This window comes from Pyrgilauda ruficollis, unplaced genomic scaffold (assembly GCF_017590135.1).
Source record: "Pyrgilauda ruficollis isolate IOZ18807 unplaced genomic scaffold, ASM1759013v1 scaffold4, whole genome shotgun sequence".
Classification (NCBI taxonomy): domain Eukaryota; kingdom Metazoa; phylum Chordata; class Aves; order Passeriformes; family Passeridae; genus Pyrgilauda; species Pyrgilauda ruficollis.
In genome coordinates, this window is record NW_024525489.1 from 11,448,858 (window position 1) to 11,469,658 (window position 20,801).

At 37.6% G+C, this 20,801-nt stretch overlaps 1 protein-coding gene across 1 annotated transcript in view; it reads right to left on the reverse strand.

The window, feature by feature from the left end:
* ZFAND3 (zinc finger AN1-type containing 3) overlaps positions 1-20,801 on the reverse strand; it is a 133,796-nt gene that overhangs the window by 28,045 nt on the left and 84,950 nt on the right. Inside the window, exons 4-5 of the mRNA XM_041476775.1 lie at positions 17,601-17,780; positions 7,409-7,474 (exon numbers count right to left, since the gene is read on the reverse strand). Coding sequence (XP_041332709.1) covers positions 7,409-7,474; positions 17,601-17,780 — 246 coding nt within the window. The remainder of the gene's footprint in view (positions 1-7,408; positions 7,475-17,600; positions 17,781-20,801) is intronic.

Genomic DNA, 20,801 nt, shown 5'->3' on the forward strand with positions numbered 1-20,801 from the left:
CAGTCTCTGGTTAAAAAACAAGGAGTTCAGAGCTGTTGGGAGAACTAAGTTAAATAAGGGTAATAGATGTATAGTCTTTAATATATTCTTGTATATACCTACTGTCAGAGATCACTTAATTGAGAGTTCTGAAAACTAAACATGGCATGAAACCACTAAAAAATAATCAAGATAAAGCTGTTTCATTTTAACCAAAATATACATGAAGGACAAAATATTAGCTCTTCAGTTTCAGCAAATTGAAGACAAATTCTTAGTCATAATTCCCTAAGACTTTGGTAAAAAGAGGTGGTAATATCTGAATTTTAAAAGACAATTGCTTAGTTTTCTATTTGGCAACAATTTCACCAACCAGACTGAAAAACATCAGCCCATAGAGAAAATGTAGTGAGAAAATGTTGAGGGCAGCAGCACACATTTTTTCAGGACAGGAGAGTCTCATTTACAAAAGCACAGGTCATTTATCCTGCTCATGGCCCAAGAGAATGCTGCTGCATGGACTGCTCTCCCATATCTTTGCTTTGCACTGACCATCCCAACCCTCCCACCTTTCCAAGAGTCTCTCTCCTGGCTCTTCTCCACAGAGCTTTAAGTCCTTGAGGCACTAAATGCTTGCCTGTACTTTCCAGACCTCAGTTTTCATTAAGTGCTACGAATGCTACTGAGGTTAGACTAAGTATCTCTAAAGACTCACATCGTATTTGTTTTCCATTAGTGTCACTGAAAAAATTAGGTTGGAAGGGATTTCTGGAGGTCATGCAGTCCAGCCTCCTGTTCGATGCAGAGTAAAACATCAAAGAAATTAGATCAGGTTGCTCAGGGCCTGGTACATTTTAAAAATTTTTCAAAGACTAAGACTTCACAGCCTCTGTGAGTACCTATTCTAGTGTCAACTAGAGGGGAAAAAATCTCTGCCCTTAATCAGCCAGCTATACTGCTCCTAAAACAGTTAATCCAGACAGTGTTTATTCCTATCATCTGGTATCTTTAGTTTGACATTCAAAATAATTTCCTTATTGGCTGACAATTCAATGTGAACTCCTCTCAAGAGATCATCCTGTCCTATTGACCCAAGTACATTTTCCTCCAAGTTGTTCTTTTTTATGGGATTCAGAATTTGGAAATGAAACATGAAAAATTTGAAACAAAAGCAGCAAGAAGAGATAAAGACATGTGAAAGCTGAGAAATGGACTTACACAAACCCAGAAAGTCTTAAAGGGGTTATTTGGTGAAGAATAAAAAAGTTTCAAGGGCTTATCTGAATTGCACAAAGGATGAAAGAAGATGAATTTGGGTGATTTGAGAGGATAAATAAAGATAGTGGGAATAATAGTTTAAGTACTCGGAGGACATTTTCTGTTAGGATGCTGAACTTGAACTGACCTCAGAGAGCTGGGAGTACTATGAGGTGTGTGTGTGTCAGCACCTGCTGGGAGGCCACACAGGCCAGGAGGCCCTTCCTCCCCAACGACAGACAGATTCTGATTATTGTGTTTTGCCTCTATTTTACTGGGTTGGGGTTTTTTCCTCCCCACAAGGGAAAATATGGTTGATTGTTATTGTCCTGGTTTCCACTGGAGTTTTCTTCCTAGCTGGTACAGTGCTCTGCTTTGGATTTGGGATGAGAATAATGTTGATAACACACTGATGTTTTAGATGTTGCTAAGCAGTGTTTACACAGAGTAAAGAGCTTTTCAGCTTGTCACCTCATCCCACCAATGAGAGGGGCTGGAGAGCACAATAAGCTGAGAAAGGACACAGCTAGGACGGCTGACCCCCACTGTCCAAAGGGATGTTCCATACCTTATGGTGTCATAATCAGCATATAAACCAGGGGGAAAGCTGGCCAGGGGCTGCTGCTCAAGAACTGGCTGGCAAAAGTTGGTTATTTCTCTCTCCTTTTTGCTATTTTCCTTTTTTTACAATTTATTATTATTTTAATTATTAAACTGTTCTTATACCCGGGAGTTTTCTTTCTTGGAGATCATGTTCAACTGCCTTACATGGTCCTAAGAGAATTGATCTCAGTTAGTGTGGCTTTTGGGACTACAAAGACGTTAAAAAATGGGAAACACTAGTAAGCATGTAAGTTATCATGTTCATCTATTTATCTTATTCCACAACAGTAATTTTATTTCTTAAGGCAAATCATCCTTTCAAGAATGACTACAACAGAATGGTAACAAAAAGGAGTTAGCCCTAAATAAAATTACTGGCATGTCTCTTAAGTATTTGTAATTTATCTATACAGCATGTGAAAGAGGGCTTTCACAGCCATAATACATTTTTAATCCCTTTGGCCACCTCAGCTATCCAGCTTCCTCACTTGATGATCAATGCAAAGAAAAGGTACACCTAGGAGCCACTAAGTGTGAAAGTTAATTTCAAAGTAATTCTGTCTGTGAAAAGTTTCCAGTCAGTTAGTTTCGTGTACTTTAAGACAGAAGCAAACAAGTATTCCTGTCCTAATACCATAAGATGATAAAAAAATAATCTATTTATTTTATCCTGCCTGTACTGAACAGACAGGGACAGGAGTCACTGTTTTCATATGCTGTCATGCTGCTGCATACCTTTTAATTTCTGAATGCTGTGTTTTTTCCACTACTTGGAAGAAAATTCTCTTCAAAAGTAAACAGCATGAGTGATTAATGTATGAACTATGAAGATGCTTGCAAAACTTCTCTTTAGTTCAAAGCAAATATGGACTAAAATTCAAAGCTTTTTTCACTGCAGTTTAGTAAAGCGATGATTTAGATGTCTAGCACAGAAATGTGCTAGACTGTGATAGATAAAAATCAAGAAAGACTTTTTTACAAAAAAAAAATAAAATTACCAATTATTGTGTGCTAACAAGCTCTTATAAACCTTCCCAGGAACAGCTGAAGTTTTTTAACTCAGAGGCAAGGATCATCACAGCTATAGCTGACTTTTAATGAACTTTTTGATGTATGGACCCCAAACCCATCTCTTTGGATTCTCCAACTAACTCAATTAGTCTAAAATCATGGGATGCCTTCAGTGTAAAAGAAAGTTCAGGTGAAGCACATCCCCAATTTTTAATGAACAAGGGGGGCTTTGTATAGCTGAGAAAAGCAATAGTGGAAATAAATCATAAAATTAGAGCAAGTCCTTAATTTTATTTACTGCTATGACTATTATGATCCTTACCACTAGGCGGATTTTAGTCTACAATAATCATAACACTTTGAGAAGGCTCTTAGATAACCAGGAGGAGAGGAAACCAACCTGTCCATCCAGATAGATATGGGAGCACGGAACAGATAATCCAGCATGTCACAGAACTAGGCAATAAGCTGAGGCAGTAAAAAGCCATCATCATACATCATCTGATCACGGTACAGCGTCATCTCCCAGCCTCTATCAGCTCCTGCCACATCAGTGCCAGTCCCAGGCACTTCATCCTGTTTGTAATTGCTGATGAGCAGCAATAAGGCCTCCACGCCTCAGCTCCCGTCCGTTCCACTTCAGCACCCACCTATTAGGCTGTAACTTTTATTTACAGCCTTGCTTGATGTGCTGCTCTATTAGTGCAGCTGGAAACTGAGCAGAGGGAGGGGGAAGAGCGTCCCTAATGGGCACTATTATTGCTAGGGCTGGGTGATTTACTATGCTGCTCAAAGGCTGTTCTATCATCACTTTCCTGTTGGTGAGAGAGCTCCAAGAAGGCTGGATTTCAACACAATGCCCTCCAGAAGTCAAACACTAAAGAAACCTTAATAGTCCCTTGAAACACCAATGAAAAACAGACCTCAAAGTTGGTTTAATGCTATAAAGCCCTCTTCAGTAATCTTTTGTGTATTTTTTGCTCAGGAGCTTAACACTTTAGAGCAATTAAAAAAGAAAATGTAATTAGTGGTGTATGAGGTCCTTTTGTCCTTACTCAACATGTAATGATAGATTTAAAAAAAATGATCATAACAATGTAATGATTTCATGGTTTTAGCTCAGGCTCAAAATCTGTGTACTTCTATTTCCACAACCTGACCTTCCTGTAACTCCTCAAAGGCTGTCCTCTCAATTGTGGAGGTTCAACCTCAATGCATTTGGATTCCTGGCACTGTTAAAAGTAAGCACATATATTAGTACAAGAACATCAATAAATTCGAAACTTCAAAAAGGACCACAGCCCTGTTTAACCACTTTACTCAAGCAGTGAAATAATTATTTCCATCTTCTAGACTCAAATTGTAAGCTAGAAAACACACAGAGAAAAAAGACAGATTCTCATCTTGTACAATATAAACACCATCACACCAATCTATAACAGATATTCTCATAAAATGTGAGCTATCTACACATATAACTATACAAAATATTACAGATGCACATCTCTGATGAACTGCTACTGAGCAATAAAGTACTTAAAACCTCACCAACTTTATGGATATAATGTATGAATTGATTGCATCATTACCACATTTTATCTGCCTAGGTTCTACCACCTTCTCTACTGCACAATTAAAAATTAAGTGAGCACACTCACACAGTTCCATCAATTTTTTCCAGGTTTCTTTAAGCTGCATAAAAATGTTATAAAGTCTGGCTGTTTAGAGTTCTGTAGTAAATCATCATTAAAGTTGTACAGCAGAAAAACAAGAATAATATGCTACTTGCTACTGCACTTTCTCAACATGGGCACCTGATAGAAATGGGATGTGGATGCCCTGTACTAGAGGAAGCCTCCCAGTACCTGCCATCAATCATCACATTACCCAAGCATTAAGAAACAAATCAAAATGCATAAGAAGCTGTACACTGAGCCACACAGTCCCATCTTTCTTCCTACAAAATCTTCAGACTGCCAGCACTCAGAAGCCTTTGAGGCATCATCCAAACTAATGATTGCAAGGCTTTATTCATTTTTTTCATTATAATGCTTTATTCATTTTTTTCATTATAATCCCTGTCCTGTGGGTACATTGGAATAGAAATACTTTTACCACAGTGATGATTCTGGCAAACAGGAGGAAAACCCCCACTATTTGGTGTCACAACATGATTTTTTTATCAGAACAGCTCTTACAGCATGCAGGTTGACAAGTACATTAGGAAAAATCTCTTTTTTCTCTAGGAGAACTTTACCTGGACAGATTTATTGTTTTGATCTTTCTTCAATTGTTACACTCATGCTGATAAAATGTGAAAGGTTTGTCTCCTTCCTTAATATTCTGATGGAAACTTACATATAAAATAAGTAGGTCAAATTTCTAATTTTCTGTCTCAAATGCTGATCTAGGGAACTTTGGGAAAAAACTATGCTTGAAGGGTGAACAGAATTACACAGATAAAATCCAACACAGCATTTTTTTTCCTCAAAGCTCTTCCAAGAAGAAGAAACACAGGATACTTACAGAAAATAGGCTTATAAACAATGTGTAGTGTTAATAAATACTGCTTGCATCATTTAAGTAGCTTCCTGGGAAGCTGAAGTGATTCTAGTGTGAAAGAATGTGCTGGTTTTGGCTGGGATAGAGTTAATTTTCTTCACAGTAGATAATGGGGCTATGTTTTGCCTTGTGGTTAAACCCTGACAAATATTCACCTACATAGTATGCTGCTCACGCCTGAGGATGTCACAGCACTTCTGGGTAATATTTTGTAGCCAATGTTTTCTTACCAATTCCCATGACAACATGGTAATTTATTTTAAAGATGAAAGTTTGCTAAAAATTCAAGATCTGGAGAAGAAAACTAACTCCTGGTACCAGGTTTATACATGTAAGGGTCTATAAAGATAATATGTAGATTACTGAACAAATAATGTAAAAACCTCAGGGGAAATTGAGGTAATTCAAAATCAGCAGATTTAGCTGACCGAAGATTAAAGTTGGTGCATCAAATTAAGGCCATCTCCTTCTTTTCTTGCAAAACGCACTAGATGAAAAACATAAAGCATGTACAGACCAAACGAGAGCACAAACTGAAAATAAAAGAACTACTGAACAAGTTAGCCAAGACATTTTTCAATATGTCTTGTGGTTTCATCTGCTTTACTCCAAGGAGCTTTTACTGGTGCTATTTCACACTCCAAATAATGAACTTACATATCTTTTTGCTAAGCACACACACAAAAAATTTCCAGCAGTACTCTCAGTTTACTGTATCTGTAGCACCACAGCAAGCTTTTAAATTACTCTGCCATGAAAACCAGCTAAACATTACAACAGCCAACATATAAAGAAAATACAATTTAGAAATACCGTGAGCAAAGCAGATTAGTTTTCAAGGGATATAGTGGCAAACATTCCATCTTGTTTAGATACACGTCCATGGCTACACAGAAAAGAAAATTCAGTCTCCCTGTTTTGAAGAACTGTCTTCCAGTTCCAAACTCAGTTCTTTGGCAAAAAACACTCACTGTCAAAGATTATCATGTGCTACTTGAGAAGTCTGCACCTGCACCAAGATCAAGCTAATGCAGCTTCTCTGTAACCTTCCTTCACTGCAGAACAAGCCAACTTGTATCATCACACACCTGCTGCAAGCTAACAACACTCACCCATGGAATAACTACAGTTCAGCTCAAACAGTAACTGGAAAGACTTTTTGAAAGAATGACTTCAGAGGAAATTTCCCTTGAACTCCTTAAAGAGCAAACTGGAATACCCCTCCTTTCTGCACATAAATGCAAATATAGGCAAAAATTATTTTGGAAACACAGACTGCAAGAACATTACCACTACCTACACACCCACCACTCCCCAGGAGATTATGGCTTCCAACAGTGGTCCTGGTGGAAAGGATCAGGTAAATTCTCCTTAATCCACACAAAACCAAAGCCTGCAGAAGACCTGAGCCAGTGCAGGTAACTTGGCTGCCTGACTGAATGAGTGCACGTGTGGTTCCTCTGGACAGACCTGATTCAGAAGCAGTGACTTCAGGCGACAGTGACCTAACATGTCACTCCTAATACCAGCTCTGTGTGACATTATCCATCTACATCCAGCATATAGAAGTAAAGGCATCAAAAGGATCCAAAGCAGGTAAAATTTAGTCTCAAAGCAAAGATCAGCTGTCTATACTGCATCTTCAATCAGGGAAAGTCAATGTACTCAGAACAGTTTTCTACTCAATACTTTGCATTTCAAGGGCAGGATTTCCAGAACACTGTCACAATCATTAGACTTAAACTGATTACTCCTGTATGTCTTGTTTTTACAAAGATTACCTGAAAACAATGTGTATTTATAGAATTATGTTTAACAGGATTCTCAGATGAACTATCCGCCATACTAATCCTTTTATATGTACATTTCTGTCAGCAAAGCGACAATATTTATTCTCATTTGGCATTTTCCAGGTATGGTTATTACTCTTTACTATTAAACTATAACTGCTAAATATAATGCAAAACCTAATTTTTTGATCCTGCAAAACACATACCTGAGTCACAAGATCTTTTGGTTGGCGTGGTTAACGAGGCATGAGCTGTACCTGTGCATGGCCCACCTGGAAACAGAGAACATTGTATGTCTCAAAACACCACCTATATTTAACATTTACAACCACATCAAGACTATACTTAAGAACATAAAAAACACGGAGGAGCACTTGTCTTTGGAGAGCACATATGGAAGTAGTTCTACTCTTCAGTACTTCTTTCCAAGCTGAATGTGAATGTCTTGTGGTAAAAAATAGATGAAAAGTTGGGACAAAGTTACACTTTTAAAATATACTTTATAAATATTTCAAGAGGCATTTTTAGGAAAATATACACCGTAATTGCAATGCTAGAAATGTATTTAAGTGACCCACAAGTAACACAAGGGACAAAGTGATCACTTCTCTGATATCAAATCTTGCTACTGACTCCAGTGAGATAACAATTTTGCCTCTGATCTTGTTCTCATTATGTGTTCTAAGTGTGGCACAAGCATATGCTAACAAGCTCTTTCCATGTTTAAGGTTTTTCAGTTCTGGACTCTTGCCCACTCATCTGGTATCTGCTTGGTAGTAAATTGCTTTCTGCCTTTTTTCTTAACATGCATCATCGCTGAGGAGTTCTCCAGAGATCTTGTTAAAGTAGCAACCAATTGAGTGTACACAGTGACTTGCAGGAAAAATAAATAAATAAAAATAAACTCCATGCAGAGAAGCCAAGACAAATTGACAGTAAGCACTGCCAATGGTAACAACACATCATAGCTTTGAAAATTGAATATTATAAATGGGAAGATACTAGAAAGCCTGAAATTGAGTTAGCCCTACTAGAGTCTGGCTATCAAAATACCAATAATCAAGTTTGCACTAAACTGCTGGTGATATAGTAATACTTACTGGCAATACAACAGAGCTTAGTATAACAGGATAACCTTTAACATTAAGTCTTCATGCACTGAAAAATACTAAAAATACTTTTTCCCTTTTGTTTTTTTCCCCAGTCTTTGCATGACTGGAAAGCAGCACTGTGACTGTGGCAATGTTTTTACCTTTTCAAGTATTTTCAAGCCTGGCTTGTTAGTAAACAGTTTCTTTTTGCTTCTTTCTAGGATGCTCCCCCTTGAAGCTTTCCTTTATTTCTCTTTTTCACTAAGTTTCAGGTCTCAGACAATTTCGTCTACCCTGAAACACTCATAGCATTGTAACTCTTAAAAAAAAAAAAATTCTGCAGTTGAGGGGGAAAAACGTGAGGAACTTATTTTGGTGCATTTGATTTCAATGAAGTCCACTTGGGAACAGTTTTACACTCTCAATTTTCCAGAGAAGGACCAATACACTTGATGAGTTTATTGTTCTCTCAACAAGTTCCTCCAGCAACACACACCATTTCATACCAGTGCGACAGGCAAGCTTTTAACGGGCGGTTACAATGGCCAAGAAGCCAGTTCTTGGCCTGCAGGCCAGCACTGAGGGCACTCATCAGGGCCTGGTCAGAGGTGAAGCCAAGCATCAGGACATGGGAAACTACTGAACCTGACAAAAGAAATGCTGCTTGTGACAGGCAACATCATAAGTAGCTGGCAGATGTTACAGACAGTGTTGCAAGGCACAGGCGGATTCTCCAGGCTGGTAAGGAGGGAGCTGGTGAGAAATGGCTGAGCTGCACAGGTAAGGGGAGGGGAGTGGTGGGGACCTCAAGTATGCATATAAGATACAAGCTTGCTTTTGCAGTGAGGAGGACTGGGAGTCCCAGGGTGGGTCCTTTCTTAGGCAAAAATAAAGCATCCTGGATGGACGGATCAAGCATCCTGGTATCACCAAAGGGGTGCTGGCTTAAAGCCTGACAGCATTGGCAAGCAACAACCTCTTCTCAACAACCAGAAATGGTCAAGTAAGCAGAAATATTTTTTTTATAACATAATATTTTCAATTTTTTTTAATATTCTGGCCTAGAAAAAGTTATTTTGATCTATGTTAGTACTACTGCTGCAAAAGGCTCAAAAGATGCTTAGTGTAGGGGTTGGTGCATTTGGGGAAGAAAATCAATACTGAAACAGAATCCTTACCAAATTTTCTAGTAAAACCTTTTGCATATTCAAAAACCTACAGAGCAGGTCTGTTAAGTCACTCTCTACTTTCAGACACCAAGTATTTGGTTTCAATATAAAATGTGTGTCAGCAATAAATTCAACAGGGTACAGAATTTCAATGAACTGACTTTAGATGCAGCTGCCTCTTAAAATGCAGCAGCTCTTCTGTAAATAATTTTAGTTACATTCTCCCAGTTTTCACTGAATAGACAGTGAGAGGCATCATCACAGTGGACTAACAAATAAGACTAATCCTTTCAATTATTGTAAAGTAAATATTTACAATAGCTGATACTTTCAGCATCCAGCCAAATGTAAGAACTTTATTTCTCACTCTCTAAAGTACAATAAGTTGGCATGCATTCTGCACTTCTCTTTGTCAGAGTTTTCTGTTATTTATTCTTCCCTCATTAGGTATGGCTTTCATACAGTTTTGATTTGTATAGCACAGCACCACAGTTTCAATAAAGAGTATCTTGGGATTTGCATGCATGTACACTAGTGCCTAATAACCAGTGAAGGCAGCACGTACTTTGCCGCATTTCCTTCTGCTACTCCTTTTGTTCCACCATTAAAAATGTCATGCATAATTCAGTACTGTGGGCTTGGCTGTGCAGCTCTGCGTGGAAGTCACTACATGGAATCTTTTGGTATACATAACTGCTAATTCCGGCATCTTTGTATTGTTTGAAACAGGACAGTATATTTCTCACAGCTTTGATAAAAATTCTGTGTGTGAAAAAGAAAAGGGAAATCATAACAATAGAACACCAGTCTATCTTGACTGTTCACAAAGGTAGGCTTATAACTTTGCAAGATTCAGGATATATCTGCATTTTCATTGCCAAAAAAGTAAAATTTTCAAGGTTATTTAACTGTGCTACGTAAAACACTTCAGTGCACAGTGAAAGGCCACACACGTCTAGCTTCTAACATAACCCACAAGGCTGTAAAGCTCTTTTTGCTCAGCACAAACAAGACATTAAAATGGAAGAAAAGAAATATCTTTCAACTCTATATCCAATTAACCGATAACACAACAGCTTCTGCTCCTATTTTTTCCAGTGTATGGTTTCTGACATTTGCAACTCCTCTTTCAAACAAAAGCAGTCACTGCCCAGGGATAATGTAATCCCAAGAGAAGATAATTATAAATGCAAAAATACTAAAAGCTACTGAAGAAATTAGAAGAATTGTGAGAATTTTGAGAATCCTCAAGTTTGCAAATTCAAACATAGAATTAACAAAGGACAAAACAAGATAACTCAAACCTTATATTAATACAATAGGTCTTGTTAATGTAGTTACTATGTTTTTGGCTTCTGATATCTCCAGCTTTCCGTAACTTACTGCTAGCTGTACTCAAAATATATTGATTAGAAAAGCAGATTCAAATATAATTTTTCTAAATTATTCAAAGTAGCAAAATTTTATATATTGCTTATATTTCTATGGATACATTAATATTATTTACTATTGTAGACCATTCTAATTCTGTATGTTTAAACTGTCTTTTAGAATGCCCTTCTGCATTGTCCACCTCCCTTCCTGAACTACGTTAACTGCTGCCAAGCAGTATTTGTCCTGAGGACATCTCTGAGTCAGGGCAACTTGTTGTTTCCCCTTCCTGAAGTCTGTAAAGTTAAGTGACTCCACTCAGGAAAAAGGTTCAACACTAGGGTTTCTAATCCCCTCTCCTTGCTGTCTGAAAAAGCACTAAGAAGTTTGAGCCCAGAGGACACAAATCAGGTGGGTTTGAACAGCACTCAGAAGCACACTGTGCAGAGAAAGAGATGCAGAATGGAGCAAAACTAAGTTAACACATGAGTGAAAAGTCTAAATTACAGTAATACATTGAAACAATTTCAAATGTCACAAAAACTGCAAGTCAGATAATCAACAAATATGAAAAATAAGAAGTGCCTGAAGCTCAGTAACATTTGATCACAGTAACATAAGGACAGAGGCACTCCTCTTTGAGCTTTGGGTACTGCGATGGTTCCCCCCCAGATAAGCCACACTGACCCCTTGAATGCAACAGGCTGGAAGAAGGTAATACATAAGAGCAGAATTTCCTTGGACAGCGGTGTTCTAGCCAGGACAGGAACAATTTAATGGCTATTTGCAATACAGGAAAGAACCCACCTTGTGAAACCTGTCCAAACCAGTAACATAGTTGTACATGTCCTGAACTGGGAGAGACATAATCTAATTAATCTACACGACTGAGACTGAGTCTGAAGACTGTCATCGATTACAAACACCAATACATAAACAAACAGAAACATAAATCTCTAAGTTCAGTCTGCACAGACAGACTCTGCTATCTTTAAGGAAAAAAGGCAGAAGAATTTTACCACACTTAAGAACTGCTTATTTGTCCCAGAATGGGCAAGATGCACGATCACCTAAGCGATGTCATTACTACACAGATAAGAGGACTATATCACATAAAAATACTTACTTTTTAAAATCTAATTTTACAAATCAGCCTTTAGGTACTTTTGTGGATTTTTGTCTGCATGAAGCTTTTGAACAAGGAAATGAAACCCGGACTGCTCTGTTGCCGAATAGATAGTAAATTTAACAACTATAATGAAGTAAAGAGAGATAGGATTCAGATTTCACCTTCTCCCCTACTATTGTCTCACTTGGTTACCTGTTTTTCCTCAGTAACAGATGTCATATTCTCCTTCTTTGTAGGTGTAAGTTCAACAGTAAAATGTGCTTCTGAAACCAGCAGTTAAATAACATTTTTATAAACAATTTTATTTAACCTCAATAGCTGTGCAGCTCTACCCCACATTTTTCCAATGTGGCTGTGTTTCTGTTTTGTGTTCCATGGGGTCCTTTCACACTAATAAATGGGACCCTAGGATACACTATCTACTCTGCATGTGAAGTGACTATAAATCAGAAGAACAATTACTGTGGTATAACATCCCTGGTCTTCATTATGTTTCAAAATTATCATGCGACAGACGTGGAAAGATGTACTCATTTCACAAATCTTTGTGCCAGACCTTTGCTTGTCAGAAAATACAGATAAGTTCTTTATATGAAACTGAGATTGTATGGAATAGATGGAAACTTAAGAAAAATCTTTCACTGAAGACGATGATGACACTTTTTATTCAAATGTCTAACTGCCTTTATGTCCTGTACTGGCACTTAATACCGGTGGCATTTCTGAAAAGAAATAGCCCACAACTCAGTATGGTTTTATATTTGAAAGCATTTTTACAAATTCCCAGGAAAAAGTGTTTGCATTGATAGTGAAATATATGTATTTTGTGATAAATATTAAAAAAAAAAATCAGAGTCAATGATAATCGAATTACTAGTTACAGAAGTGGGTATGCATGTAACCTTCAGTCAGAGATGAGCCAAAGATCAAAGCTCCCCACCAAGTGAATTAGGAAAAAACCAAACTAAACCCAAAATAAAACAAAAACACAGCCCCCACCCCCCAGGAAAAAAAAACCCCAAACTGAGAAAACCCTAAAGCAAATGAAGACAGGAAGTACAAAACTGACTCCTACTGCAATAAGCAGCTGAATTCTCTAAGTTAGGTCATTTAAAAAAGTATACAATGAATAACATCCAAGAACAACTGTCATTTTACAAATCACTCTCCTTAAAAAGCACAAATTGAAGTTAAGGATGTCATCATAATAACTCAAAATGCGAAGTATTTTCCGAGCATACATAGAAAAGCTGTCATCTAGAAGTTTACTCACAAACCCAGACAAAATACAAAAACCATGAAGTTGTTATAAATTGATAAAAATCTTTTGCATAGTGTCAGAGAAAAGGCAGTTCAGCAAGAAAGAAGCAAAGAAAGAATACACTTATTTATCCATTTTTCACAAAGTGAATGTTGAAAAAATGACATATATTTTTATTTTATTCCAAAGAGAAAAAATACCATTACTTTTTGAGTGCTATAGCCTGTGTGGCTTTTTACGCAGTCATGCTTCAACAAGCAATAAAATTCAGAGTATAAACATCCAATAGGTGCAGTAGGAAAAACAATCTCTCACCTTTCTGCCAGATATCTCTTACAGAAGCCTACTGTATCTTTGTCTCAGGACTAATACACTTAATGTACATTAACTTCACTAAAATTACTCCATCATCAGGGGTATTTCACTGCTTCCACTGCACACAAATGCTTAATAAAATGAACAATGTTAAAAAGCATTTTTGTAACCTTATCTTGCAAATTTAAAAGTTCGAGACAAAATTGTTTTAGTTTTGATGTGCAATGGCTCAAATTCTGAAGGGTATATAGAAACTAGCCAAAATTTATAGACACCCAGTCATGAAATACCTTTGTATTTGGGCATCTAAAATTCAGCACCCAGAGAGGTAAGGTGTGGTCAGTGATCATAACCATCTTTCTGGGCTGAAATCTCCAGTGTATTTTCTGACATTCACAGCAACAGCTCAGATCTTTGTTTATCTTCTTATAAATTCTTCAACACATGAATGAAGATAGTTTAATTCTTTTAGAAACAGCAGATATTCTTTTTGTCCTTTTTCAATTGTGGTTTTTGCTATTCACTAAGGCCAAGAAAAGTTAAGCACACAATTAAAATAAAATCCTGTCAGCCGAAGCTAAAAACTACTGAAATACCAAATCTGATCAAGCTGCCACAGTCAGTGTTCTTCACACTGACATTTCTCCTGTCACATAACAACACAGTTAATTTCAAACCTGCACAGAACCAGCTTTAGCTCTGCTCATACAGTGACAGAAAAATGATGTGACAGCCCCAAAGAAAGCATTGAAGGCCTGAAACTAAGCAAAATTATTCCATGTGCAGTGTGACCTTTTCTCTACCAAAAATACATAGAACCTTGCTTAATAAGCTGCCTTTTTTTTTAAGAATGTTGGTGGCTGAAAGTAAGGACATAGAGAAGTGAGGGCCATTGTCAAATCCATTTTTTCCTGTCTGCTAAAAATAATCAAAAACCTTGCCCACTCAATATGAAAAGGAAATCTTTGACAGAGGAACTGGCTGATATAGTGACTGATGCTGAAATAACTACCATTAGGAACTCCTAAATGAAAGGAGGACATGGAAGGAAAAATGTGAACAGATTAAACTTATCTGCACATAAAGCAGCAGTAGAACAAAAGTTAGACTGATTCAAGTACCTGTTAAGAAATGGATCAATAAAATTCATGCAGCTATAGACTAACTAGAGCTATACCAATATCAATATTACTCTTTGCCTGCAAGTTTATTTCAGAAAATTTACTGCAACTGGTGAGACCTGAAAGTTTTGGATAGAAACAGGCAACTCAAGAAGTATACGTGAAGGGGGAAAAAAAAGAATTCCACAGGATTCCCCCCTCACCAATTTCAACAGAATTTAAAAAAAAATCAATGATTAGTAATATATCATAATAGATCAAACATATATGAAGGAGGGGGAAAAAATTACTGAAGTTGTGCTATTGTCTCTGGGTATAAATTTTTATCACAGTTTTGTTGACTGTAAATATAATATTGAGAACTACCTTCCACCTATAAGGAGGAGAGATATAAGAAGGCACAGCAGTCATTGTGGTAGGTAACTCTTTGGAACTGAGGTTGGTGGGAGATGGAAAGTCACTGTAACCTGGTTATGCATATGTACGACACTCAGGAATGCAAATGCAACTCTCACATATAATCAAAACAGTAACAAAAAACCACACAAATACTTGCACAGTGTCAAACTGAACTTCTGCAAAATATAGTTCAAAGAAATTTTCTTTTATATAATTCATTCTGTGATGAAAAGGAAATAACTATTTAAAAACAACTACAAAAACCCTTTCACTTTCTCTGACACAGAGTATGAATCTTACCACATGTGATTTCTACAGTTTTCTTCAGTTGTTGTAATATAAATGACTTTAATTGCCTAAATGACTTGCTGCAATTTTGTCCCCTCTGTTTACCCTGTGGACTCAAGTACTGTGGCAAATGACTCTCCTCAGAAGACTCTCCTCAAAATCTTGAAAGGAAAGAGAGGTGAACGGAATGAAATATGAGGATCCTTCCCGATTAGATCAATTTTCCCACACTTGGATAAGGATTAGCCCAGTGATTCCATACAATTGATTTCTGGTGAATTACCACAATTCTATTCATAACAGAACACAGTTGTACTAAGAGCAGTGCATACTTTACAGAATATGCTGCAAAATAAATAAATATTGCATAGAAAAAGATAACCTCAAACTAAAATCCGAAAGACATTTAAGTCTGGGCATTCTTCGTTAAAGGAAAGAACCTTGCACAATGAGGTCATTATCCATCAGAAAATCTCCATCTGTACATAATTATTTCTGATAAATTATATTAAGCTTCATTAAAGAGGTAGTGGGGATGTGAGAGAAGGTTGAGCTGTAAATAAATCTCTCCACTGTATTTCACTTAAAAACATCCCAGCAGGAAGTCATAAAGAGAGTTTTTTTAATAGGCAATATTTTCAAATGCTCTGCAGGCTGTGCTGCCTAATATCCGTCACGTTCAGTGTATGCTCACAAGCTTGCAGCAATTCACAATGAAGGACACAATTTAATTTCTTTCCCATTCTTGTAATCACCTTCCCACTTACCAAATCTTTTTCAGTCACAACAGAAACACTTTGTTGTAACACAGATTTGTAATACAATTTCATTTCTACCTGAACAAACTTTCGGAAAGCTGACCCAGTAAGCACTACAGAAGCATCCTGTGACACTGGCTAATAAGTGAGTGAGGTGCTCTAAGCTCCCTGCACTGTGAAGCCCAAATGTGTTGCTGAAGCATAATGTGCTTTCCGGAATTCCCCAGAAAGCTTGTTTTAAGGCCTTGTTTTTACAGCAGGCTACAGGTTTCCCTGAAGAAGCACTGAACAGAAGGAAGAGATGGAAGGGTGGTCAGCAGCAACTGTGTACACAAAGCAGAGACAAGAGTTACATGGCAAGTTTAGTCTTATGACAAGAACTCATCAGAGAACACTCACATTTGAGCACTTGGATTTCTCACAATAGTCTCAAATACAGAGAGATAATAACATCACAGTTTAAAAGTTTTACTTTAGTTAGTCTAACAAACCACCACAATCCCAAAATGACATTTTATGCTTTGTGCACAGCCAACCTGCATAATTAAAACCTCTTCATATCTGTAAACAGAATAAATACTTGGACAACTCAGCAAAACCATCCTAAGCAAATAGTTAACACAACTGAAAGCAAGATGTATTAGTCCTAGTACTTTGTCAACACTCTTATTGCCAGCAGCTGCCTAAATGCTCAAGAACCAGAGTAGCTCTTGTAAACTTCCTACTGAAAAACAAGCATTTTCTTGCAATGTGTAGATCTATTTACTAGCCACAGCCTAAAGTAATCTCAGCTCAAGGGGGTTTCTCTCCACCTTCTAAAATATATCTACTACTGGAGAAAAATGAAGCTACAAATTACACACTGGAGCTTAGGTTGTAGAATGCAGATTTTACAACTCAATATGTGAGATGCAAGATGAACTTTATACAGAGGTTTAGAATAATTTAAAAGTCAATTTTATCTCACTGTATTTGCTAAGCATTCTAACTTACCTTCAGGAAGAATTTTTGCCCAACAGTTCAATAAAGACAAAATATAGGTCATGAAAGAATAGATAAATTACCACACAAAACAAGTTATATGCAAGTAGCAATCTAGATAAACACACATTACAGTCAGTGTTCTGTGCAACTACAGTAATTAAAAACCAACATGTTTAAAAGTCAAATTTCACAAGATACTGGTGTTGTTGCTAGAATACACATATGAATTTACCACTAATGTGAGAGGGAGTTTCTCACAATTAAATTCTCTCCCACACATCAAATGGCTTACATATATAAGAAATACAATCTATCAAATATGAAGTTAGTTAAAAACTCCTATTTGTTCTTCAGTTAAAGCCATAATGTCTATTTTGTGAATAGCTTCTAACCTTCCCCTTCACCCAAAAGCCAGGCCATTAACTTCCAGAGGAAGTCAATGAAACATAAACCTGAGAACAAAGCAAAAAGTTGATGCCTCCTTTGCTTTCACTTAGGACTTGTGCACTTACATTCCTCTTTGCTCGGTGAAGTTACATTCAGTTCTGTCAAAAGTTGCTGGTTGGAGTTAGCGGCCTGCGTGGTTAGAGAGGTATTGCTGTTGTCACTGTTCGTTTCCCCAGAGAACAAATCTGACTGGCTGTTGCTTGTGCTGGGAGTAGAGTCATCGTCTGGCTGTTTCTTCTGGAAATCTATCAAAACCAAGATTTCATGTCACCACAGTTGCTCAGTCTAATCATCAAATTTTATGCAAAAAACCCCATGTAATAAAATTAAGTCCAAAACACTGCCAGAGGTATCATCACTTTGATAAACACAAACAGCGGCCTTCGAATTTTTGCTTCAGATTTAAAACAACTTAAAAGTTATTTCTTAGGGAAAAGACATTTTCAAATTACACAAAGGTCTTGTTTCTCCAGCCATCCAAGAGCATTCAAAGCTTACCACAGCACACAGTATCAATTTTTTTAAAGGGTTTACACAAAGCACATACAGAAACCTAAAGGGAGCAGACATCCAGTGAGGGAAGAACCAAGGTATGTAATTCAGCACTATGGGAATGTTACACTTTTCACTGCTATTATATAAAATCCCATCAGTAACAGTTTTGGCAAAGCCAGTGTACTCAGCTACAGTGCCAGTTTAGCATGGAAAGCCGGTGAAGGATTGCTTCTGTCTGCATCATTGGTTTGATGGGTATTTGGGAGGGAATGTGTGGGAGGAGGTGGGGGGAAGGTTGGGGTGTTTCCTCCTTCCCTCACTTTCCAACACTGGCACTAAAAGCTGCCCACTGATCTAAGAGCAGCGAGTTAGGTATGGAAAGTAAATCACTAAAATATATTGAAGATGTGTACAAACGATTTGGCTTCAAAGTTTTCTTTTTTTATCAGCAAATGTCAAGTCACACTTGTCTCCAAACTGCCTCCATAGTCCAAATCCCATGTGTTAGACACATCACCCTCTGGCTTACCTTACCTCCAAATCAGATTCGGAGGGGAAATATTTTCAAGTGCAAATTCCCCACTGAAAGCTTCTTCCCAAATCTGCAGTCCTGATATATGATTGATTATAGCATGTCTACCAGCTACACTACTGGATTTCAGTCTGGCACACTCTGCCTCTGGGAAGCATACCGGCCAACCAAATGAATTTTGGTTTGCTTAGCACCTAGCTCTCTCACATCTTCCTTGTAAAGAGACAGCTGAAGATGAAGTGCACCACCACTTGGTATCTAAGCACATTTTTAAAAAAATTACATACAAGTGTAGAATTTATTCAATACATAAATACATAGATAAATCAATACTTGGTTGCACATTATTATGTCATGACAGACAAGAAAACAGAGCAGTCTATAAATATTTGCAGATGATGATGTGTTAGAAACACAGGTTGCCAACATGACTCGCTGGGATTAGGAAGCACTACAGTCAAACAGTCCCTGAATGCTGATTTAGGAATTAATTGATTTGCCAGAAGAATTAAACCTTAACTTCTGCTGTGGAAGAGTCAGCCAGAAGTCCAGATGGGAGAGGAGCAAGCACATACCCAGGGAGGAGGAGGGGGAGGATGAGGAGGGAGGAGGTGGCAGTCATAAAATCATCCACCTCCAAAATACAGCTCTGAAAATTAAGGGGAATCTTTTTGTCAGGGATGAGTTACAGGACTGAGGAAGATGTTCTACTCAGGCCTCACTAGGAATCAACAAATCCTAACCCAAACTGGGCTTCTGGATTTTATTTGTGTGTTTGTGCAATCAAGAAGGCTTCAGACACTTTTCTGCACCAGCCACAATCAGGCAGCTGCGGCAATTTTAACAGTTCAGAGCTGCTGCAGCAGCAAAATCCATCATGGCAGTGAAGTGCTCTTTGCCTCTGTTAACCCATGACCTCCTGTTCAGAACTAACTTTTACTCAGACTGCAAATCAATTAACTTTCAAAAAAGTTTTAGCTTGCTCAGTTGAGTGGAACACAAGAACACCTCCTGCCCCTGTTTCAGGCTCTTCTTCATTACAGACAACAGTACTTGAGAAAAGCCTTAAGACTGATGATCCCAAGCACCCCAAACACAAGAACTGTAACTGAAGCTTGCCTCTGTATTTCATCCATGTATTGCGGGACATTTGGCTTCTGTAAACCAGGACTCTCATTAACACAAATAACTTGCAGATCACCTTGCTCTTCCTGCAAGCACCATAAAAGTTGGCAGTATTTCCAGGAGAGCTGAGCCTGAATAAATCCAGTTAAGCCTTAAATGCTTAACAAATAAAACAAAAATACACACATGATACAGGCAAGACCCTGGCAAGTTTTGAAAGGTAAGCTTTATTCTGATTAAAATCAGAAAGCAATTCTGTTGACAGAAAAATGACCTCACCTAATAATCTCAACAAGGAAAAACCAGAACAAGAGCTGGCAAGACATTAATCACCATCTGCACAAGTTTCCTATTTAATTGGAAAGGCATGAGAAACACTTTAATTTAATTTTTTAAAATTTTTTCCTGAGACTTTCACTATAGTAGCAAAATCTGTGCCAAAATGCATAAGGGTGACTGAAAGTCCATGAAACCTGCACTGCCCATTCCTAGTAAATGAAATGCATATTTGCAGTTTTTAACACAAGCCTTCTCCATTTGTTAGAAAAGGTGTTTTCTTTTTCCTCTCAACATTGTCTCCCTTTCTCCACTGCCTTCAGGTTTGGTGGGTTTGGTTTTTGGGGCTTTTTGGGGTGGCCGTAGCAGGGTTTTTTTGTCACACTGCGAAGCATCCTGTTGTTAACAATATGGTGGAGTCAACATCAAAATAACACATGAAAATTTGCTCTTTCCTGCAAATATGAGGAAATAGTAGATGGAAAGATCTATCAATAAAATGCATGAAATATTTTCAATAAACTATTAGTGCTTGGTAGAAAAGCTGCTAAGAATAAGCAGCTGTCAGCTGCTTCAAGCTCCAAAAACCTTTTGCTTTGTTGAGTTCAGGGGTTACACATGCAGTACCTCAAATAGCTGAGCAAGAACAGAGTATCTCAGAGCTCTCGTGCACTGGATATTAATACTAAGAGTGCTATTTTTGTTTTGTTGCTTAGTATTTCTTCGTAAATAAAACAACGACTGTATGAATGGACAGACATGATTCAATCACTTCATATTCTATATATACAATGAATTCTAATAGCTTAGACTAAAGGAAGACAAGAAGTTGCATTTG